General features: G+C 37.4%; 1 protein-coding gene across 1 annotated transcript in view; it reads right to left on the bottom strand.

Moving 5' to 3' along the window:
- Window positions 1-25,913, bottom strand: part of TM9SF2 (transmembrane 9 superfamily protein member 2) — a 72,053-nt gene that overhangs the window by 20,498 nt on the left and 25,642 nt on the right. The window contains exons 6-9 of the mRNA XM_081769042.1: window positions 24,917-25,040; window positions 23,295-23,431; window positions 14,302-14,478; window positions 11,790-11,934 (exon numbers count right to left, since the gene is read on the bottom strand). Of these exons, the coding sequence (XP_081625168.1) occupies window positions 11,790-11,934; window positions 14,302-14,478; window positions 23,295-23,431; window positions 24,917-25,040 (583 nt within the window). The remainder of the gene's footprint in view (window positions 1-11,789; window positions 11,935-14,301; window positions 14,479-23,294; window positions 23,432-24,916; window positions 25,041-25,913) is intronic.

Genomic DNA, 25,913 nt, shown 5'->3' with positions numbered 1-25,913 from the left:
ATTTCAATGGTAGGGCCCGGTAAAGCTATGGCGATGTGACAGAACCGCATTACACATTAAAAAATAGTGTCTAACAGAGATTACCATTGTTTGGCATGGAGTAAGGGGTAACGTGCGTGAGTGGCAATCAGGCGATCCGTGTTCAAACCGCACCACGGATTTCATTTTATTATTATTATTATTATTATTATTTTATGGTGCAAAACATTATAGTAACATAAATGTAGATAGAAACAATGAAGCAAAGTGGGAATAGTATGAAAAAATAAATAAGCACACTGACGTACCATATAAAGGTAAGAACGTGTTTAATTTGTGCTTTTTTTAAACATACGGTTGTAATGTTCTGACAAAGACACAAACAAATTACATGCATATGCATTGTATGTTCATTCCTCGTGTGTCAGATGGCTAGGGGACTCAGCTCCAATGCATGTGAACTCTTGTGGCTATATGGTTAACGTACACGCTTCCAACGTGGAAGACCTCGGATCGATTTCTGGTGGGAGCTCATATGGGAGGTAGGTCCACGTTTCATATAACCTCAGTGCTAAACGGAATACTAACTCCAAATTAATCAATCAGCGCGTAAACCTGGTTCAAGTCCCGATGCTGGCAAGTTGAGATATTTATATGGTACGTCAATGTTCTTATTTCAGTTTCTTCAAATAATTTTCACTTTGTTTTATTGTTTCAATTCACATTTAGCTTGCAAATAACGTTTTGATTTTTTTTTTTTAAATAGTTCAACCTGTGATGGACTGTGAATAATGATCGCCTGCTAGTCAATCACATACTTTACTCGTACTCCACGCGAGACAGTAATAATTTTTCTGTTACCACTTATCTTGTAAAGTGCAATGTGGTGTTGCCACATCGTCATATCTTTACCGAGCCCTACCGCCGAAACAAGTCTCCAGAGGTTAAAGTCATACTATGTCTTTTTTTTTCTTTCTTTTCTTCCTTCCGCACCTATCATCACCCCGCTGAGCACGAGCGCGAATCTTAGACCACCCAATATAACATGACAGAAATTAATTTTCCACGGTAACTTTCGTACAAGATTAAATGTGACGCATATTTTCTTTGAGGTTTTCGAATCTTGCCCACTGCATGAAGTTGAAATAGGTCAAGAATAACGGAGTGAATTTACCTCTCCTTCACAAATAAGTAAATATATCGTCGATTCTTATGGAATAACGTGTTAGGAGACTTAAGAATTGTCCCTATTGATTGGATTGGAGTTTAGCAAGCCTTTCAGCAATGACACTATATGAGAAGTTATTATGATTATTGTAGGTGGCCAAAAAAGTTAACCAAGCTCGGGAATTGAACTTGGAATCCGTCCAACAGCACCCGTGTATTGACAACTTTACTAATGGCAACCTGAATGCAAACAAAGCTATCTGCACACAAATGCTGTTTCCCTGCAAATTGTGATGTGATTTAAACAAAACGAAGCTTTGTTCCAACCTCACCACAAACAACCGCAATAAAGCACAATATTAAAAGCAATACTGCAATTTGATTTCACTATAAATAATATAATATGAAACCTATTATAGTTGCACATAACGAGCACCGAAAAAACTGAAACTCCTCTGGAATATACAGACCTCCAAAATATTAGTAATGAAACAGAAACTGTGAAAAAGAATGCTGAAAGATAAAGCTATGAATGTTTATAAGAGAAAATTAAACGTAACAGAGATACCATTAAATAATATCTGGAAAATACAAAAGACGTTCAATAAGTTTTGCACAGACGAGTAAAATATTTTTATTAGTTGCAATATGATGATGAAATTTTAGGTAAACATACTTTGATACTTTGTTTCAATTGTTCACAGGTAAACCACAATGGACATTGAAGTACACATTAGGACTCGAAAACGATCGGTAATGGAATTTCTGTTCAAAACCGGTAATGCATCAGCCACATCAACTCATAGGAAATTGCTTACGGTTTATGGGAATCACACATTGGACCGCGCTAGTATCCAACGTTGGTTGCAGCAGTTTAAAAGACTTACACTTCCCAGATCAGGCCAGAAAATTATGTTCTTCTTTTTGTGGGATCAGTGTGGTGTTATTTTCGTAGACTTCTTGGAACATGGCTCCACAATTAACAACGAGCGATATTGTTTGTCACTGGATAAAGTACAACATGCTCTCCAGACCAAGAGATGGAAGCTGCAAGGTAAGGTCATCAAACTTCATTATGACAATGCCAAGCCTCACACAGCCATGATGGCGCAGCAGAAAATCATGAAAAAGGGATGGGAAGTCGTCTCTCAGTCTTCCTATAGTTCAGGCTTGGGTCCTTCAGATTTTTTCCTGTTTGGTTATCTGAAGGCCTACCTGCGAGGAAAAACATTCGACAGTGGCGAGTGTGAAACAATGATGTAGAGGTCAGCTACCTGAATTTGTCAGACGACAAGCGTCACAGCAAATGGACGATGCACTGCGTGAAATGGTCTTGTAATCAAAGGATCGAACTATATTCTCCTAAAATTTCATCATCATATGAGTCATTCTATTTCAAATCAACCAATCATGAAACATTCATGGTCTCAAATTTTGATAATTTTTTGTACATTGAAAGACATGTTTTGAGAATAGTTATTTCCCAAAATAAAACTTTTCCAGCCCTTATAGTTAATTTGTAATTAATTACGCAATTAGTTTCACGGTCACGACTCAAACACGGCTGTTTTTTGCATTTTATTGTTTATTTCAATAACCATAAGAGCTATGAAGCTAAAAATTTTCATCCCCTTTGCCTGTAGATTTCAAATCTGCAATCAAAACTAATGAATATTGTATAAGTGTATAGTGGTAGCAGCATTTATAGTCCCAAGTTCAGGCCCTGGAATGAGCATGTGGTGAAAGTTGTACACGTGTGAAATTTTCGCACAAGGTGAAGAAATACTTATATTTTGTGTGAACTAAATATGGATTTTGCTTATTTGAACCTAAGGGCCAAAATAAAACTTCTAAAACTTCTACTAGTAAATTTTTCAGTAGTAATGAATCTGCAAGGGATTGATACATTCTTCAAATGGCTATTTCAGGTTAATGAACCACGGAAATCGCCTAGAACAACCTTGGAAGGTGATAGCGTAATCAGTAACCATTTGAAACATGACAGTGTGGCTGTACATGAATTTTTAGCAGTATTCTTGACAAACTTAAAAACGGAGCTACCATTCCTAAATATGTCATATATATATTTCAGTGTTGGCTGTTGGGCTCAATGTAAAAAATGTAAAAATTTCAATTAGTCACGTCGATAGGTGCAAAAATTGCTCACATGATGATAAAAGCATGAAACTTGGTACAAATGTTCGAAACACTATTCTGAACATTTGTAGATGTGGAATCATCATGAAATGTATATACCATAGCAACGGTTGCTAGGCAACACAATTTCCTTAGCAACCATCACTGTAACTTGTATTCAACATGTATTTCTTATTATATTCGTTTCTTTCTGCTGTCCCTGTTGTTTATTAAATACTAGTCTAATCATTTTCAGATGTGAGCCACCATTGTGAAATGTATATACCATAGCAACGGTTGCTAAACAACAATTTCCTTAGCAACCATCACTATTTCAACCATTATTTGTATTTATTGTGTTTTTCTTATAACTTTCCTTTCAGTTATAATTGTTCTTTAAACGATGACTATATATATATATATATATACAGGTAACTGTAGTGTATATAGCTTATTGACCAAGATTCAAAATTGTAAATGACTGGTCGAAATGTGCCCTTTGTCAACTTGACAGCAAAGAACCACTGACATGTCCTACCGATACAGGTTATAAAACTATAGCAGAGAACATTCTTCAGTTTAATGAGCTTCACTTCATCCCAATCCAAGTAGATGTAACACGATTGAACCAATGGTAACAGTATTGAGTGTACATTCAAGGAACAAAAAGCTAAGTGGCATTAATCGTGTTATTTGAAATTTGGTACAAGTAAACTGCAGCGTGCCAAGAAAAGGAAGAGTAAATCTATTGAAGAAGATGTAACAATGTCTAAACGAATATTCACTCGCAGCACTCCGAGTGACAGGGATATAGCTAGCTACAAGGATGTGGACAGTAAAAGCCGTGTTTGCTTCTTTTGTTCGAAAGGGGAACAGAAGGAGAAACTGAATGAAGTTTGCACATTTCAACTGGATTACCGTGTGCGGAAGTGTGCCCAAGAGTTGCAGAACGAGCATCTTCTAGCAAAGCTGAGTTCAGGAAACCTTATCGCTCAAGAGGCAAAATACCACCCAAAATGCCTTGCTAATTTGTACAAGTCACGTGCTATGACACCACAGGAACCAGACACATCAAACGATCAAACATGTAAAGCTATTGCACTAGCGGAACTAATATCGTACATAGAGGAAGCAAGACATCATGACGATATTAAGGTGTTCAGACTTGCAGATCTTACTAATCTATACAGTAATAGAATGCAGCAGCTTGGTGTGGATGTTACTACTCAAGTGAATAGCAAGCACCTTAAAGATCGTGTCCTCATGCACTTTTCGGGGATGAATGCCTATAAAGAGGGAAGAGATGTGTTCATAGCCTATGAAGATGATACCGGCACTCTATTGAGACAAGGATATCAGACTGATCAGGATGAGATGAGCGTTATGATGACTAAAATTGTCGATGTGATCAGACAGGACATTTTTGCTCAAAAAGTTACATTTTCAGGATCTTCCACGACAGTCAAGTAACATTTGTACCAAGGTCACTTTTGTCATTAGTGAGCATGGTCATCAATGGGTCAAATATAACAGATCAAACACACAACGTAAATATCGGTCAACCAGTGCTCACAGTTGCTGAGCTGCTCGTGTACAATTGCATCAAGAGACGCCGTGATTACGGGGAAGTACCCCATCCTTATCACAGCAAAGATCGGGAAACACCTCTACCAGTTTATGTGGGACTTAAGGTCCATGCATTAACCAGGAAACAAAAGTTGGTTAACAGTATGTTTTCCCTTGGAGTCTCAGTCTCATATGATCGCATCATGAACATAATCACATCATTAGGAAATAATGTATGTGAATATTATCAGAAGATCGGCATAGTCTGCCCTCCTCAACTGAAAAAAGGCGTGTTCATCACTGCAGCCGCGAACAACATAGATCACAATCCAAGTTCTGCTACCTTCACTAGTTCATTTCATGGCACAAGCTTATCGTTATTTCAAAATATTACGATGAACACTGCTTCAAGTGATGAGAACGACCGTGGTTTTATTCGTTCAATAAAACTTTTGAAAGGACAGCGAAGAGTCATGGATTTGCCTGTGGCTTACAGAAAAGTAACGCCTACAAGTTTATCTTCAAAAAATGTTTACGTCCCACTAACTACTTGCAACGTGACGTCTCCCTGTGAAATTCTGAATGAGGAGATAGGAAAGAAATGCAACTGGTTGATTCATGTTGAGAAGATGCGTAAAGGCGAAATATTTTCTGATTCTAACATTTCGTGGGCAGCATACCATGCTAGTTTGATTGAAGAATGTGATCTCTTGCCAGCCATCAATGCCATGTTACCTCTATTTGCTGAAGAAGCCAGTTCACCATCAATGCTGCGGCACTGTTTTGAAGTAATTCAACAGGCTATGCAATTTGTCAACCCAGGCCAGACTCCTGTCATAAGTGTGGATCAGCCCCTGTTCACCAAAATGAAACAGATACAGTGGACTATGGCTCGAAACTATGAAGACGACAAGTTTGTTATAATTCTCGGAGGACTTCATACAGAGATGACATGCTACAAAATGTTGGGTCGTTGTTGGAAGGTAGTGGCTGGGTAGAAGCTCTCCAAGCAGCAGAACTTGCTACTCCTGGCATTGTGGAATCATTTCTCAAAGCATCCCACGTTACATGTATCCGACATGCACATCAAGTTACTGCATGTGCACTGTATGTACTGTTGAGGAAGGCATATGATTTGTACATAGAAACCATCTCTGACGGTCCGGCAAAGGTTTTAATACTTGGTGTATACAGCAGAAGAATGAACATTCACAGTTCCTGTACTGGTACACAAATCTCGAACTGGAATTACTTGTGTTGGCATTTGTACATTCATTGCGTACGGGTAACTTCATGTTGTATACAGATACACTAACTGAACTGACACCTTGGTTCTTTAGCATGAATCATACGAATTATGCTCGTTGGATGGCAGTTCATGTGAGAGACATGTGCAGCCTTGACAGTACCCATCCTGATGTTGCTAAGGAGTTCCAAAAAGGCAAGTTTGTAGTGGCTAAGTCCCAGAGAAAATTTTCTCTCATTGCTATTGATCAAAGTCATGAGCAAAATAACAGGCTCATGAAGGAAGATGGGGGGGGGGGGGGGGGGGATTGCTTTGACACAGGATTCCGACGCTATTTTACGATGGGCAGTAGCAGGCCCAGAACTTATCCGTGTTATTTCTGAACTGGAAACATTCATGGTAGGAAAAACACATGTGTTCACGTATGAAACCACCATGAGCAAAATGAGTCTACCCAAAAGTTATACGCAGGTGAATGCACTGGTCAATGTGATAGAGGGCATGGGGAATCCATTTGAAGAAGAAAGCCAGGATCTCCTAAGATTACAATCGAAATATGTAATGAGCCAGCGCTCAATTGAGTGCCTCAGAACAATATAAGTCAGGGGCAAAGAACAGTATCAAATGTTTATGGATAATAGGCTCAGAACAAACACCAAGCATGTAACAGATAAGATCACGAGGAACAAAATGGTGCTATTCAATGAACACTCATATAACTCAAAAGTAGCAGGAGCGAAGATGAGCCTTCTCAAAAGTGAGTAATCTTTATTTGCACGGCTGTATATTGCATGCCAGAGAAGAGACAGTGACTTGGACAATTTCTTCAGACATGGAAACCATTCATTTCCGCCCTCTCTCTCTTCCTATGGCCAATTACGTTTGAGAAAAAAGTCGGATCTTGTGGCCTGTCTTGAACATCATGCACAGAATATCTGCAATGTAAGACCAGAGATTGATGTGAGAATTATAGATGGTACTGTATTTGTGAACATTCTTAGATCTGAAGGATGCAAGACGTTTGGTGACTACGCTGCAAAGGTATTTGTTCCACATATAAAAAAGGAACAAGATAAGTTTCGACACGTAGATATTGTCTAGGATCAATACTTTGACAACAATCTCAAGACACGGACTAGAGAAAATCGTGTTAAAGGTAGTAGTCAACGGAGACGTGCAGACGCATCAAACCCCATACCAAAGAACTGGCAGCAGTTTCTTCGATTGAACAGAAACAAGACAGACCTGTTTAAGTTTTTTAACACGAACTAATGGCAAGTGCATCACCTGAGCAGTATCTTGTTGTCACCGATGTAGACAAAGTGTGATGCATACCTAAACGGAGACACGACCAACATTGCACACTGCAATCACGAGGAAGCAGATTCAAGGATTATGATGCACATTGCTGATGCTGTCACTCACGGATTTTACAAGATCATCGTTCGCACTGTAGATACTGATGTAATTGTTCTGGCGGTATCAGCTGTACAACAGTTAGGAAAAATACAACTGTGGATTGCTTTCGGTACTGACAAGGACTTTGGTTACATTCCAAGTCATATGTGCGTCACTTGGCCCACGAAAATCCTTGGCTCTTCCGGTGTTTCACGCCTTCACAAGCTGTGACACTGTGTCCCACTTCGATCAAATTAGAAAGAAGTTTGCGTGGAAAGTGTGGGAGGCACATGACGAATTTACAAGCACATTCTATGAGTTGCACTGTGCACCTAAGCATATATCTGATGAGACCGAAGTTTCCCTGGAGTACTTCACTATCTTGCTCTATGATAAAACAGCAACTTGTACCTCAATCAACGAAATAAAAAAGCTTTTATTAATACGTAAAGGTCGCGGGATGCCATTCCTTCCTCCCACGAAAGCTGCCTTAAAACAACACATCAGAAGGGCAGTACTACAAGGTGGACATTATTGGGGACGCTGTACTCTACCATATCGTCCTTTGCCCTCTCCCACTGACTGGGGTTTGACTTGTCCAGAACAGTGGAGGCCCTTGTGGACAAACTTACCAGAAGCAAGTGAATCCTATCCAGAGTTACTACAATGCAGATGCAGGAACAGATGTATAGACCGCAAATGTGTACGAGTACATCTGAATTGTACCAACTTATGCACATGTAGGGGAGAATGTGACAATACGTGAAGCTTTTGTGGAGGTATGAAAAATGGTTGAATGAGGACAGATCACGGTTGTCATATGGGAGGAACATAGTTTTGTATTTGATGTATATCTTGTTGCTTTCTTTATTTTGTTGTGTAGAAGATTTCAAGATTAAAAAGGAACACAGAAAAAGAAATGGAAAGATTCTAAATATTGAAGAGTGGCGAAAGAGCGTCGTTAACAATTTTACCTTCAAATAAAAGCATCAACAGTGTAATATCATTTGGATTTAAAATATATTATAGCATCTGAATTTAGACATTTAAGTTTATATAAATGAGCGCCAAAAATGTGAATTGAATTTCTAGTTTACATTTCTAGCAACTAAAAATGCCTTCTATTGGTTTACTCATGACATTAAAAATACTTGCAGTTAAGTTATGATGTTCTGCAACATAGCACTATCCTTTCCAGATTGAGTACTTACGCTGAATAACAGTTATTTCTCACGTAATTTTCTATTAGCAACTATCGCTAAACAACATGCTGTATCCAATGGCTCCACAACTGAAAATAATAAGTATATACTGAAGAATCATTGTGCCAATTTTCGTGCTTTTATCACTAACTGAGCAATTTTGGCTGTATTGTGCACCCATCTACCGCACTAAAGAACATTTGTATGCACAAATCAGATTTTGGTCTTACATGTGAGTGGCATTTCTTTGCTATTTCACATGGTAAAAATCTTTGCGATGGCGTAGGTGGAATGACAAAGCGATTAAATACTCGTGCGAGTTTATAGAAGACAATTGCGAATCAATTATTAAATGTACAACAGTTTTATAAATGGGCTGTTGACAGTGCCGTCCCGTGTAAAATCAGCGCTCGGGGCGAGAGTATATGGCGGCACCCCCTTCTCCCCCGTACATATGAATGAGGTTGATAGACCAGCCGCGAAGTGCCACGGTTGGCACGAAGCGGAAGAAAATTTTCAAAAATAAACCCTACTTTTCCTTGATTTTGAGCACTTTTTATTACTTTTTCCTTCCATTTTATATATATCTTTTCTTTTTTCCTCCCGAATTTTGCACCCTCTTACTTTGGAGCTCGGGGCCGTTGCCCCACTCGTCCCCCTCCCGGCACGGTACTGGCTATGGACAATATCATATCCATTAGACATTTTTTTTATATCAACTGAAAATGTTCAGCAGCATTGCACGACTCAAGGAAATGGGTTTATCCCTGTGAAAACAATACCTGTAACAAGAAGTATTCATGCTTTCATTCCTGATAGCGAAATAAGTTTAAAAATTGGACTAACTTCCTCTACATCAATGGAACACCTACATAGAATTGGGTAGATAAAAAACACACAAGCACAAGACATCAGAATTGTCTTGGATCCAAGAAAATTTGTAGCGTGTCTCTATAACTGCAAATGGTAGATTGGGATGATGCTGGAATATTCTGAGGAATATCAGGATTACAACACAAAGTTCTTACACCCTCCAGGACCCGCTCCCACTTTTCACTGGCCTGGAACCGACAATATCATATGGATGTCAGCCGATCACATTCTTATTGATGCAACAGATCACATTTCTATCACAGCTAGTGGAAGATCACATAGTGTGTTATATGAGACTGTTAATAAAATTAACGAGTTATTCAAGAATTTCAGTAAGCACTGATACATTGTACAATACTGAAGGTTAGTAGATAAGGCAACTGTAATTTTATGCTATAATTGTAGGCAGGGGCGCCCAAAGAAACTTTTCTAGGGGGGACCATTCCATGGTTACTATATTAGTCTGGTATTTAATACACGTGGTTTGCTATATTACATATACATTTTTAGGAGCCAGGGGGACCTGCCCACCCCCTTCGGGTGCCCACGATTGTAGGCTACTATGTGGAATAGTTGTAATAAAAGTCATACAGTATCAAATAGCCTATATCATTATTTCATAAGCTCGTTAAGAGGCAAAAGACACATTCAGATTTTTGGGAGGCCTTAGGTTCAAATACCCAAAACCAAATTTGGTTCACACAAAATATACGTATTTCTTAACTTTGTGCTAAAATTTCACACATGTACAACTTTCACCACATTCTCATTCCGGGGCCTGAACTTTGGACCATAAATGCTGCTGTAACTCTACACCTATACAATATTTATTAGTTTTGATTGCAGATTTAAAATCTACGGATAAAATTACATGCGGATGCAAATTTTTAGCTTCATAGCTATTATGGTTATTTAAATAGACAATAAAATGCAAAATCAGATATTTTTGAGTCGTGACCTTGAAGCTGATTGCATAATTAATTACAAATTAACTATGAGGACTGGAAAAGTTTTATTTTGGGAAATAACTATTCTCAAACATGTCTTTTAATGTACAAAAAATTATCAAAATCTGAGACCACGAATTTTAAAAATGCTTTTACTTTGGTTGATTTGAAATAGAATGGCCCATATTGCAACTAATAACAATATTATAACCATCTGTGCAAAACTTATTGAACGCTCCTTGTAATCAAGAAATCACACAGAGGCAACAAGAAACGACAACGAACCTAAAGAAAAGAACAGCAAAGGAAGAAATAAAGAAGATCAGGATTAGGATTTAGATTTCTGAGCTTTCGGTATCTATGGATGTTACCCCGTCACATATGAGGGATGATGTCCCTCGGCGATCATACTATCCGAGGAAAGGGAAGGAAGGAAGCGGCCTGGGACCTGTATATTAGATATCATCCCGTCATTTGCCTGGTGTGAATGAGGAAAACCCACGAAAACCTCATTCAGAATGGCTAGCTTTAAAAAAGCTTTTACACTTTTTCGACCGAGTGTCCCTGTCGGGAATCGAACTCGGAACCACTCGCACCAAAGACTCGAGCGTTTACGACTACGCTACACGGGGTCACGAAACAAAGAATATAAAAATTGAATTTACACGACAGAACTAGATGGAAAGCAACAATAATAAACACAAGAACTCGGTACATAATACAGAGACCAAACCTTCTTCCTCAAGGAAAATTAACCAACACCAATGAACACAATACACTCAAACAGCATACTAGACGTTATCATCTAAGCCGCAATTCGGAATGTTAATACACCAAAAAAATTTTAAGAAGTCCTATGAACCAATATCCAAAAATGTACGTTAAGGTAATAAAGGCGAGTTAAAAAGACAAGGTACGTATTTGAAACAGGTCATTGTAAGTTTATTAAGTTAAAGGTTTAACTTGATTTAAATGTGCAGCGTTAACCTTAAGAAGATTCTAGTAATTTTCGTTAAACTGAATGAGTCAGTTAAAGTGAAGACTGTTTAATCTACCATTTATTGAGACGAAAACTCCACCATTAAACCAGCCAAGTCTCCAACTGAAACATATCTATGTGAGTAATAGGCTGAATAAAGATCATGAGCAGAGAATCTTATCACACCATAGATACCTAATAAACTAAGAACGGCTATTTCCAAATACAGATCAATTGATGGTTGCTTAACGTCTAATCAATAACCTTGGATGTGAAAATAAATAGCATCTACTAACCCAGAGTTACCATAGTCATACAGAATACTTGTACACCAGATCCCACAAGCACGGAGAGAAGCATTCCTTTGCGAGGCGGACGAAACACGTCTCCATGAACTAACTTCCATCCAAATTCTTCTTGTGCATCTTCGCCGGAATCAATCTGTAATATGAAACAAACAAACATAAAGTACGAACACCCTATAAATTGTTCATCTATCTCCTGAATTGTACATACATCGAACTAATATTGTTACTACTATTGATAATTAGAACTCTCAATTATTGATTTTCTTCTTTATGAAATTAAATTCTTTGCACATCTTTTGAAAAAATCACGTCATTCGTTTCTATAAACGAAAATTCGATGAAGATTCGATAATTCGATTTTCTACCTATCTTCAATCCAACAATCTGTATCTCAGGCCTATACAACACATTTTTTATTTCTTCTGAGAGGTCATTCTCCCTCCCTTTTCCGAACGGCATAAAAGGCCAGGGCCCAAGGGCTACGTGTAGTGTTACCGCGGTTACAGTTTCTCAAATACGACACATATAAAGTGGTAAGGTGGTATACACCACAATCCGTCTGGCCACCTTTACTTCCAGAGACTGGGTGAGTCCCTCAGCCGCATCGAAACGAAGACAGAATGAGAAAAACTTAACGCTTACACTGGGAATCGAAACTTAATTGATTCTAAAATGTATACTCAAAAGAACAATCCTGTCTTGCTTTGTAGATATATTACACTCTCGAAGTCTAACGTGAACGCCTACGTGTTTCCTGAGAATATATAATCATTGTATTATTATTCATTCTCATTTCTAATTTTTAATAGTAAGTAGTGAAAATTAATACCGAGTTTAACTGAAATAGTAATTTATTTCACAAAATGAGCAATTTTACGGCTGCTTTATGTTACCATAGCATTTTTTCTACATAGTCTTACAATAAAAACTGTCGCACATATTTCAGTAAACTTGGAAGATACTTTAATATCCTAATAATATCAGCTACATAGATACGTAACGAACACAAATCATATATTATTATTCACAATAACCACCTTTACCATGTCTGTAATCTTTAGGTCTTTTTTTGCATTCTCAATTACGTTATGTAGCACATCAACAGGGTATTCCGTTGCTGCTTTTAAACTTGCAATATTTGGGTGTCTTCTTGTAAGCCATTTGCTGAAGCAAACGCCTTAATTTGTAGTCTGGAAGGTTTAGGTCCGGACTACCAAACGGTCCGAGGTAGAAATAAAGTCTGATTCATTCATCGCAAGCCACTGCTGAGTTGTCCACGTCCTATGTGCAGGTGATGTCTTGCTGAAAGTTGCAGGTCTGATTGCAGATGAGAGTGCTACTGAGATTTCTTGGTCAGTCCCTCCAGCACTCTCTTTTTCCGCACTTTGGTTAATATTTCTGCTTTCTCACAGAAGAGGAACACAGTTGTGCCTTTATAACTCTCACTCCACCACATCGTGATTGACACAGGATAGGCGTCCCTCTGGCTGCTTACTGTCAGCCAATCTTAAACTTGTAACATTAGCATGTTATTTAAGGCATTGAAAGTTTCATGAACACTTTATAAATCTCTGGCGCTTCAATTCATTTATGAGGGGGTGCCCTTTGCATGTAATCCTATTTAATATGAGACATATCTGATGAATGCACGATTCTCATACCTTGAAATAAAGAATACGAATAACTCACATACCAGCATGACTTTTGAAAACCTCAACTTGAAGCGCCAAAACATTTTGGAAGAAACAAACGGATTGGAGATGTGTGTTCTAAATCGTTGCCTGTATAGGCACAACACAGGGTGAATGTACGAGATTTCGATATCTTGAGCCCCTTGGAACTTGTTTAAAATTAGGTATATCTGGGCTTTATGATACAGTACCAGCGCCTTATTCGCCTGCACAAGTTTTCAGATGAAGATCTAACATAATTGGACATAAGGCATCACAAGAAGGTAGTAGGAAGCGCTACTCAAACAACTTTATGTAGCCGAAGATCATAAAATAAACATTATGATTTTGCTACAGTTACTGTGTATGTATCCACATTGGCGGAAACCAAATACGATAAAATTACTTTAATATATTAAGTTGAAACCCGTATTGTTTGATAGGGTTAAAACAGTAAACAATGTCAAGCCTTTCTTCTATTACTTCGAAACAAACCGACATTGTAGTTCCACCAAAACTATTACTTTGTAAAGATTTCTCAGATTATATATTGCGTCACCATCTTGAGTTGCCTCCTTTGGCGACGCCTTTGGTCGATTTTGTTAACATTAGTACTAGAATACAGATTGTATAATTTTTCGCAAATATCAATTGTTTTATGACACACCAGGGTATATGTGGGTATGAAGATCTATTACCTTACCAAAACTATGAATTGTATCCTATTTAATGTATTACATTTTTTCAGTACTGTACTGTATTTTTTTATTCTTCTTCTTCTTTTCTTTTTGAAGAATGCAAATATAGTAGTAAAAGATACATATATATACCTGATTGTAACGTGCGATATCCTTATGTAAGGTCCTCAGCATGATCATGGCGACCATTCCCGACAGGAAAAGAACTATAACTAAGGAGTTAAGGATGCTGAACCACTGAATGTTCGTATGAGGCATTGACTCCAAAATGTAATCCCATCGAGACGACCACTTGATTGTATTATTTTTCTGAAATAAATTCAAATATACAATATGGTTCATGTAAGAAGATTGCAAATTATTTTCCATCAGAGATATAACACTAAAACTGAGAAAATTTTACTACTTCTAAATTCTACGAGGGCTGTCCAGAAAGTCCAGACGTTTTGGCCTATCGTGACAGTGGGCGGGGCTAGTCGCCATTTTGGTGTCAGAACGTTGCCACTCCCAGTACACATCCAGCTGTGATAGCGTGAGGACTGTGACACTCTTACTGTGGTTTGTGTGACGTGTTACAAAGTGTGTTGCAATAGAAAATCCCGTCTCTTGTGAATTGCGTTCTGTAATTCGGTTTATATTGGCAAAAAACATCCAATTGAAAATCATCCAACTGTGTGAGGTGTACGGACATGGAATAATGAGTGTTTTTTCACGACAACGCACGTCCATACATGGTCAAGCATATCCGAGAGCTCTTGGATGGTTTTGGCTAGGTGTTCGATCACCCAGCATACAGCCCGGATTTGGCGCCGACTCCAGCGATGGAGACATGGCTCACTACACAACGCTTTGATACTGACGCCGAACTGCATGTCGGTGTAAGCCAGTTGTTGAAATCGCAGGCGGCAGATTTCTACCGCGATGGTATTGAAAAACTTGTGCCACGGTATGGTACGTGCCTTAATTTGCATGGCAATTATATGGAAAAATAGCTTAACACAGGAGTGTAGCTTTCAAATGTATATAATACAATTTGGTTGTTCATTCTGTTACTTTTTTTTATTTCAAAACGTCTGTTACTTTCTGGGCAGCCCTCCTATTACTGTAAACCAGTATCAAATACTGTTCTTTGGCATCTTTACTGTGGCGTACGTTTGAGTTCTTGTGTTTTGCATAATTACGCAACACTACGTTTATAGAGGACGAGACCTGCCATTGATGTAGGCTCCAAAGCACAACCAGAGCTTGAATTCGGTGTGGTTAGTGGGTGCGCAAACCATCATGCAAGATCAACTCTCACAGCATAGGTCATTCTGTACCCATACTATCTCGCCTATAAGAAAGTTGGATTACAGGACCACAGCACCGGTTCAGGCGAACCCGTACTACGTATAAATTGAATTGATGTGTTTTATTACGTAAATGACAAGACACATTATTACGAAAACTTCAGCATTCTGTATATCTGGTGTACTGTACCATTTAACCACTAACTCTGAACTACTACTTATACTTTCTGCTGTAACTTGGACTTTGGAAATGTAATCTCACCCTACATTTCGTGACAATGAGGCAAATCAAACTTTATAATACATACTAGCTACAAGCGTCCCCGTTGTTGGTCTTCATTCAGAACCGAGATAAAGAGAGTAAGCACCCTTCATTCAGAACATCAATTAAAAGAGAGGAATATGTCCTAACTTCATTCCCCTGTATTTATACTTTATTGTTATATAAGACCACACAACCATGAAGTGGTAGGGGGTTGCATATATGCAATGTGTTACAAGAAATTGCAAGATGTTTCTTCATACATTTTCAACTCCAAATCCGACCCCCCCCCCCCCACACACACACACACACTTCCGATCCAAAATCGAAAAACTGTCTTCGTACAGGCTGATTAGATCTGGTGAAGATCTATCCATGTATCAAGTTTGGTGACTCTAGGTTATTCCTTTCATGTGAAAACCTAATGACACACACACACACACATATTATTTTACTTATTTCATTATTAATGAAGATATATACAATAATAATAATGATAATAATATGTTGTGGTGTTCCTCGCTGTTGGGATGTGTTTTGAAACCACTTATACTGTTGTATTTCACATTAACGTTAACTGTATTTTGATTTACTTTTTTCCGTCCGTATACAAAGCAATGATGTTTTTATTTTTTCTCCGAAAACATACTTTATTAAGAACATTCAATAAAATTCATCGATTTCGCACGAATTACCGTAAACTGTATACGGTACTTAGATTTCACACAGTAATACTATTATCGCACCCTATAGATTTCACACAGTAATACTATTATCGCACCCTATAGATCAAGTTCGATTTATCGGTTAGTATTATTCGCTATATCTACATACAAAATTAGCGCTCTTGTCACATATGACAGATGTGATTGTTTTCAGATTAAATGCAACGATGAGGCATTTAACGATATTGACACAGCAAAATGATATATATTTTCTAAAAACCGAACACGCCTCCATACACAACTCAGTTCATAGAAATACATATTAAATACGAGGATTGTATGTTAAAACGAAAGAAGTAGCACAAGTCACATTTGATAGCACTTCGTATGATAATAACAATGAAATAAGTAGGGAGATGATTTTGCACCAAAATATAGGGAAAAAATGTTCATATAAACATATGTCGTAAACTGAATAGTTTCCAAGCGAAAGGCTGCAGAAAACGGGAGCTCCTTCGTGGCTAAGCGGTTAGCGTACGCGCCTTTGGCGTGGGACACCTGGGTTCGATTCCCGGCGGGAGCTCATATGGTTCGGATTCCACGTTATTCAGTAGGCCCACGTCTCATATAGCCTCGCTGTTGAACGGGACGTTAAACTCAAAATCAACTCAGCTGCAGAAAACGGGTGAAAAGCAAATTCAGAGCTTCTCTATGACAATCAATTAATGTACACCTGGTGCTTCAGAAGTTTGTACCAGAGAACAACCCTGTTCTATTGAAAGCCACAGATGCTGCACATACTCAATGATTGTGCAAAGGATTCCCCAATGGACGTAAGAAATATGCCAAAGGTCTCTGAAGAAAAGGTGGATCGAAATAAGGATGAACGGAAAGGCACATCACTATAAAATAGAAGTTAGTTGTCGCAAGTCGATATTGCAATCGGACTCAACATGGCGGGAAAGTTTTAAATGTTATGCGTCGTAACTGTGTAAACACGCAACTAATCTCGCAGATATTATTTACGGAGCACGCTACAATTGCATGGATATGAAGATATTTTTGGCGTATACCCATCATAAGGCGGAATTATGGCATTTCTGTGCAAGCAATCCTCTGGATAGAAGTGGAGTGAATTAGCCAGCACTAGGGCTTCAGTGAATGTACTAACCCATTATATGACTAATGAGTAGACTTCGGATTTTTATGTAATATCAACCCTCTAAATATGTACATAAATATGTAACAAAAATCGCTTAAAATGTAAGAAATATGTAATATTATATAAGAATATGTAATATTACATATGTTACATATTTATGAAAACGTAATATTAACACGCATATGAGTATGCAATATTTAAACGAATTATGAAAATAAAAAGGAAAATCTACTACACTTTATCCTGCTTAATGCAAGTCTCCCAGTGAAGTGAAATGATTGAACAGCTGAGACAGCCATACGTCACTGACGTGACTGATTGCAGGATGATAAAAATCAGACGCGAATGAAGGAAGATGTAAATCGGCTAGAGAGAAACAGGAAAGCCCCGAGAAAAGCAATGCATACGGCATTTGTACGTCGGAAATCTCATGTGATGTGGTGTGGTCCCGTTTCAAATCTAGAACCTTTTACTCTAAATGCGCATTCGTCACCACGGCCCAATCTTGAAATGAATTATGCGCAATATACAAATTTAAATACTAAAAGCAACTTAAGACTAAATGTATTGTTTTATATATATTTATTTCATGCAGGGAAATGCAGTCCTATATTTTTTAAACAATACCAGCTGAACTAAGATTGAAGAATATTTCCACTAATGAACATTTTTAATTTGAAATAAAGTACTTACAAAAGATGTGCCTGCAGTTCAACTGTGTGTTGTTGCACAATGGGTTACAAGGTACATTTCCAAATGATCAGAAGTAAAATTTTGTCGGCGATCGGATAAAATATTCTTGTATGCAGAGAATGATCTCTCCACATCACATGAGGTAACAGGAGCGTATTTCAACAGGGGAATGTAGCTGGGGGAAATATCTTCAGGGGAGGTTCTTGTTTCACCACTGAGAATCTCTCACACTGCCAATAGGCTGTCGTAACCCGGATTTCTTTCCAGCACTGCATTTAGTTTCTTTCGAACTTTTTCTCCTATATCTCCATACACACCTTGCAGCAGTCTCTTTGCATCCTCTATGATTTCCATGGATTCCGGAAGAGGCCGCCCAACAGTGTCTAGCTTTTTAATGCTTGTAGGTAGCCAACCAAAATTGCTGTCTATGTATGCGGTATCACACGCTACTTTTGAGCCATTAAACGGTTTCTGAGCCAACTGACACAGCAAACTCCGATGGAAATGAATGAACAACAGGCTTAATTTTTTGAAAATGTTCATTGTAGAAATGTACTGCCTGTATCCAAGTGTCCATTCGCGTTAGCACAGGCTCCGGAGGAAGTGGCACGTCTGGCAGTTGATCTCTGTAAACTTGAACACGTTGTGGCGCCTTAACGAACATTTTTTTCGTGGAAGAAACTAGTTGATTTATTTCGCAAAAGTTGTCCTCACCTCTTCAGCAATACGCTGAAGAGGGTGGGCCATACAGGTTAAATGAATTAAGTGAGGGTAAAAAACTGTAAGTGCTCTAGCCGCTTTTAACATGTACGCTGCACTGTCTGTATAGAGAACAAGGACTTTTTGTTCTTGAACTCCTCCCGGCCACACTTTAAGACCATCGTTTACAAAGCGACTAATCGTGAAATGATTCGTGTGTTCCAGCAATTTACTCGCAATAAGATAAGATTTAGATGGAGAATCTTCACTTAACTTTCCAATCACTAAATTTGCTACATAACGTCCCAAAACGTCTGTTATTTCGTCCACATAAATCCAAATATATGAACTACCTATTTCTGCCCTAACGGTATCTATAGCTTCCCTATAACAAAATTCGAGGTAACACTTTCGAAGAGTGGATTCGTCAGGAATTCGACGCCCGCAGTACTTCTCCAGAAAAGCAAGATATTTTGGCACTTGAACTTTGTTCCAAGGAATGTTTGCTGCTATCATTACTTGGCACAAGTCTTTGAAAAACTCACTCACTGAAGTATCTTGATGCATTTGTGTCAGGAGTACTTTTTTTTTTTTTTTTTTTTTTTTTTTAAGTTCGCAAATTTTTATTTCTTGCATGGAGTGCACTTCGTACATGTTCTAACAGAGATTTCATTGAACATCCAATTTTTTTATCACACACTTGGCACAACACCACTTTACCGTCCGTAGTAAACGAATCACCGATAGTTACCCACGACCGCAATTTCGCGGATAAAGTTGAGGCAATCGGAGCCATTTCTATCTTCGATCAATACTGAACACGTGCGTTTTGCAACTGCAATACTAGAGTACTGTCCTCCTGCCATTCAGTTGAACAAGCAAAGTTCTTTGAAAGCTTAGGTTACCTGCTCTGATATTGCCATTGTCGCCAGCTTCTTGGAACCAACTCTTGCAGTAAATTCCTGGAAGCACTAGCATACAGTTTTAACTTGAATTGCATGATTTGCTTTCATCTTTTTTCCCGTCCGATCTCCGATAACAAACAGACTTCATTTTAGGAATTTCCAGGCCAGTCGCCTGTCAGGCACGTGGTCTGTCTTCCTCCAGAGTTGAGAATAAAGGGCGCTGCTAATGCACCCCAGGAGGAGGATTTTTACTTGTTTCTTCTTATATTTCTTTTGTTATCGGCGAAAATTCTGCGAAACATGATTTGACAGATAAAAAAAAAAAAAAAAATTCTTTCGGTAAAGAAACGAAAAGATAGACATGACTAAATTGAATCTAGATGCAAGCCTTGTACAGTTAGAGTGTTTATTTTATTTTATTTTATTTTTTTTTTAAATTAAAATTTCAGTAAACGCAAAATTTTAAGACAGTTTTATGTAAAAAAAAATGTAGAAACCATAGAAATATGTAATATTGGTCAAAATATGTAAAAAAAAATATGTAATATGAAACTTGAGTTGAAGCACCCTACAGGTGTGAAGCACAAACATTTAAGGATTTGACGAACCTACGTATGAACGAAAAAATATGTAATTACATACAAATCCGGACATTACTAATGAGACTTAAAGAATCCTTCGCGTCATTTGGGGAATCCCTTGTGCAGTCACTGCGCATGTTTACCTTTTGCAGTTTTCGACAGAATAAGATTGCCAGGCATACGTTAATTGCTTGTCGAAGAAATACCACTCTAAAGTAGCTTTTCTCTCAATTTCGACAGCCCTTCACTCGGAAACCACGCGGTATATTTATAAGATCATTTTCGTATTTTGTCCAGAACCATCTCTCATATTTATGACACGGTTATTCATTCACACTTATATATAAGATTAACCATTTATCTTGATACATCCTTGTAACTTTTAAATTAATGGGCAAAACTCTGAAATTTGTATCATGCAAATATCAGCGGCGGAACATTGTTCGACATGCTCTAAGTAACCGTAAGATTAACAGTGTTGCCAAATCAACATATAGGTTTATTTTTCAAATGGCACTACGTCAGGTTATTACACATTTCAAATCTCCATATAAAACGAAAACTTACAATATCTCACTTGTCATGCAGTATTGCGAGCTAAGAACACTAAAGTATCACAAACATTCAAATTTTGAAGGGACCTATACTAGTAATTACGCAAATGAGACTGACTGGGCAACCTACATATCTAGTACTTTAGTGTCTAATTGTATGATCATGATATGACATATTTCGAATGAACAGAACAGTTATAAAAGATTGAAGATTTTACTTTTTTCTTTTTCCAAAAACCTTTATTTCTGAAAACTGCTCACAAGTATTCCATCCAATTACATAGATGGTTTTTAAAAGATGTGAAGATCATAATGCCGTTTACAGCAATTTGGTATCTAAAAACTGTTTTGGAAATATGATAAAAATTGTTGAAGTTTGCAACACTGCTTAAAATTACTGATTCCGGGAACTTGATGTCATTATACCTACCAAAAATATTCTTGTAATGTTATAAAAGCGATGTTAATAAAACACGTTTTAAAAAGTTTCCACAAATCGACACGTTAAGCCATACCACATTTTACCATATCTCCGGAACGGTTTTAGATATCAAATTGCTGTAAACGGCATTATGATCTTAACATCTATCGAAAACCATGTACGTAATTGGATATGATACTTACCTAAACACATTTTCTTTGAAAAACGTCGTTTTCAATTCCTTGTGAAAATGTGTTTATATTTGTTCGAAATACATCACATGATGACCGTAGAATTTAATATTAAGATATTTTCGATGTGGATTACTCCGCCTATGTTATTTGCGTTATAACTGTTGTAAAACTTTCCAAAATTCGGTTATTTTTCAATGTCTGTGATATTGCTACATCCTTAGTTTGCAACACTGCATAACAAGTGTGTTATTGTGAGTTTTTGTTTTATATGCAGACTTGAAATATCGAATAATCTGACGCAATGCCATTTGGAAAAATATTACTTTATTTTAGGTTGGCAACATGTCAAACAATGTTTCCCTGCTGACATTTGCATGCGTTTTTTGTCCATTAGTTTAAAAGTTACAAGGGCGTATGAAGATAAAGTGTCCTCCCTGTATTATGAACATTAAATTAATCAGCACTTCGCTTGTCGTGATAAGTTTACAAAATTTGTAAATTCCAAATACTTATGGCTTATTACTCTTTTACCAACTGGAGCCCACAATTTACTAACTAGAACGTATAGGTAGTTCTCACATTGAGATCATAATACCATTTGTGCAAACAAAAGAAAAATGACCAGTTTAAACCACATAGCGTACGAAAAACGAAAAAAATCCAGTTAAGAATGCTCCAAGAGCATTGCCAGAACAAACTTAAAAAGAATGGAGAAATGAAATGAAATGAAATTATTGTTTTACGTCCCACGTTTATGCCGGCTAGGCTAAAGGAGACGGTGATGATGAAAGATGAATGAAATGGTGGAATGAAGAAAATGGGAGGAAACGGGAGAACCCCGAGGAAACCCACGCACACGGTGTTTGTCCACCACAAAGTTCACTTGGCGGGGGCTGGGATCAAACCCGGGACCCCTAGCATCAGAGGTGAACGCTCTACCACTGAGCCACCGCGGCCCCAAGAATGGCGAGGTGGCGAAGGAAGGATAACTGTAACTGTTCCTACATGCAAAAGTAAATTTCTTTATCCGCACCTCCTGTTTCTCGCAAAAATTCACAAAATATCATCTCTCTATGACTTACGGTTCCCGAGATTGGCTCCTTAACTCTCCCGAAATGGGAACTTTTTTGGTCAATATCTCACGAATGGTAAGTCATAGAGAAATGATATTGGTGTTGATCAAGCTGGCAAGTAGCTACCGGTTACTATTTGATACCAAAATGTTCACCATCCTCTTAGGTATTGATCAACACCAATATAATCTCTCTATGATTTAGAGATATTGGCCAAAAAAAGTTCCGAATTCGGGAGATCTAATGAGCCATATCTTGGGAACTTCAGGTAAGAGTGACGCGAAAAACTCCATCATTTCTTCTGATAGTTTTTGATGCTCTATCGAATGGAAGGTTCAAAATTGAAAAATTCGGAAATAACACCCACAGACAGAGAATTCGGTATCGAACTTTTTTTAAGTTTGTTGATAACGATTTTGCTACTTTCTTTTTTTATCTATTTAACTGAGAAAATAATTCATAGTGCTGTTATGTATATATATATATATATAACCCTAACAAAAACACATCTGGTTTGCCAAACTAAACAAGACTCTTCAATATCTGTCGATCATTGTTAGGTGTACACCAAAGAAAAGTTGCATCAAATGATTATTCATAGACGGATAAAGTAGTAATATGACTTACATGGAAAGTCACTGAATATGAATATGTAATGGAGAGTTTTTCATTTTTCTTCAAGCTACGTCCTGGTATTTCCATTGGATCTTTTGTACACTTGCCCTCGCTATCATGCTTTACACTTCTAGGAACAACTTTAACAGCTGAAAAACAATGGTGACAGAACACATCAAAATAATGTTTCATGTAAGATTATTAAAGAAAAATCTGCGTACAATGAATAAAATCAATGTAATATACCTACAGCTACATTGTAAGTGAAAACTTAAAGAGTACCAATATCTTAACAAAAGTTTTAGAGTTTTAGACGCTCTTTCCCTACTAGCTTATCCTAGTAATTGCAATATAATCATTATTTCAACACACATTTTAAAATATTCGTGCGGTAACACAACATGGTTAAAAACTTATTAACTAGTACAAAGCAATGACGGATAATATTTGTGGTTTTTCGTATGATTTTTTAAAATCATAAATCAATTTAATAATTTTTCTTGAACTTGCAACACTGTTAGAATGTTTTGTCTAATGGTTTTAGTGACAAGTAACGAACTAGCTATGTTTTAACGTACCCTTGACCTATTTACGTGTTGATTCCAGATTATTATTTCGTTTTCACGAACTACAAGCAGTTAAAAGTATGGTGTATTTCTGCTATTCTTTAATATTCACGCGTCAAAACCAGCGGGTATTCGTTCAGTTTAAAGTTGCATATAGAAGAATCTTACTGCAAAATGAAAAGGATTGAAACAGGCTTACGGTAATTTAATTCTACTCTACCGAACCGTAGTTAGATAGGTAAGTGCATTTCAATTCGCTATGCAACAGCCCGAAATAACATGGCGAAGAACACCCTTGTACAGCAACATATTCACATCACTTAGATAGACTTCGGAAAAAGCAAGAAAATGACCGCTGAGATGTTGCACTGAACATTTCACCATTAACTATGTATGTAACACGTGTTAACCACGGACCTGGACACGTGTAAAGTTTCGGTGAAATGAATGTCATATCATCTTAACGACCTGCATATGGTATCGACATGTATTGCAAAGATAGGAATATGCACGCCAGTATAATTAATAAGAGGTTACTTTCCACGGTGCTCCAAAAGTGACAACAATTAATGCTGGCCAGTATGCTCCTTACCTGGTACATTTACTCCCTCGTGTTAGATGAAAGAGATCATATCTACTTCAACAACGGAAATCGTTAATTGTCGATCACGTGATGTGCAAAACGTAGCGTAAAGGTGTATTGAAGGGTACTCTTTACTCTTCAGACATTGAGTCCTTATAAGTGCGATTTCTTTCCCAAAATGAAAGAAAACACTTCCGTGACATCCCCATAGACATAATTTAGGCCGTAGGGCGCTCTCTTCGAACGCCAACACAAAATGATGCACTGAACGGCACACAACATGAGCAGACGTTTAGAAATTACATCAAGGGATTATGATTATTTCTAGATGAGTGACATTATAAATCATACACGCTGCCACTTGAAAGAAAACAATCCTCGTATCAGTCTAATTTCCCAGTAATTTCTAATTTCTTTTTTATTCTGCATATGGAATAAACAATCTATAACCTGATTTCAAATCCATTAAAAAAAGAATACTTTACATATTATTCTTCCTCCTTGATCCTGGAATGCGCCACCCCATTCCTCTCCTTTTCCACTATGAAAGGTTATAGTAAGATCCACGTGATTGAAAATGTAGTACGTATCAGGCTTGCTATATTGTTGCTGAAACAGAAAATATTCATTTTATATATTTAGCACAAACAGGAGAGTTATTTAAACATATCATTTAATAACTGTTAAATATAGAATATTCAGTGTTCATAATGTGCTATAATTAAGTGGGTTAGAAATGTCAAACGAATATCAGCTATTGATGAAGATATCGTGACGTATTTTGATGATTGGTTAGGTATGCTTGGATTATAGAATTAAAAGCAACTTGGACGTAGTTAGCGTGTTCATAATTTGTTATTTGAAGGAATCACTTCATCAATTATATCGAGAGAATAATGCACATGTGTTCAGGAGGTGTTACTTATTTGTTGATGGTAATAATAAAAGAAGCACCGCAAGTAGTGTTGTAAAGGACCGGAAAAAAAATTAGTCTTTTTTTAGTTTTAATATATTTTTTAATAGTTTTAGCAGTTCTTTGTTACACAGGCATTGCAAAAGTACATTTGAGTAGCATATTTTATACAATATTCTGGACCTGTTGCATCCAGTTGCATATCTCATTCATTCTTCATTGACAGAGGGTTTCTACTTAACAGATTTGTGTAATTCCTGAATATTACTTATACTTCCGAGCCTTCGACTCTTCCCTGGGTGTTGGTCACGGATGATAAAAACAGGAAAAAGAAAAATAAATACATCACAGAATAAAACAGAACGGCCTTACCAAGGGAAGAGCAGTGTGGGATACATTGTCAAATCCAACGATCACATGTCTAACGGTAGTGATGCAAGTTGCAAAATGGTAGAGTCGATTTGCGCACTCCTTCGTTTTTTAGTGGAACGCTGTCAGCATTTTTTATTTTTTTATTTTTATTGTTACGCTAATACTGTACGAATTTTGTAATTAATGCTTCCCATTTA

The sequence above is a fragment of the Thermobia domestica genome, chromosome 8, assembly GCF_964235325.1.
Source record: "Thermobia domestica chromosome 8, izTheDome1.hap1.1, whole genome shotgun sequence".
NCBI classification, from domain to species: Eukaryota; Metazoa; Arthropoda; class Insecta; order Zygentoma; family Lepismatidae; genus Thermobia; species Thermobia domestica.
The sequence above is the reverse complement of the archived record's forward strand: the minus strand, read 5'-3'. Positions and strand labels throughout refer to the sequence as shown.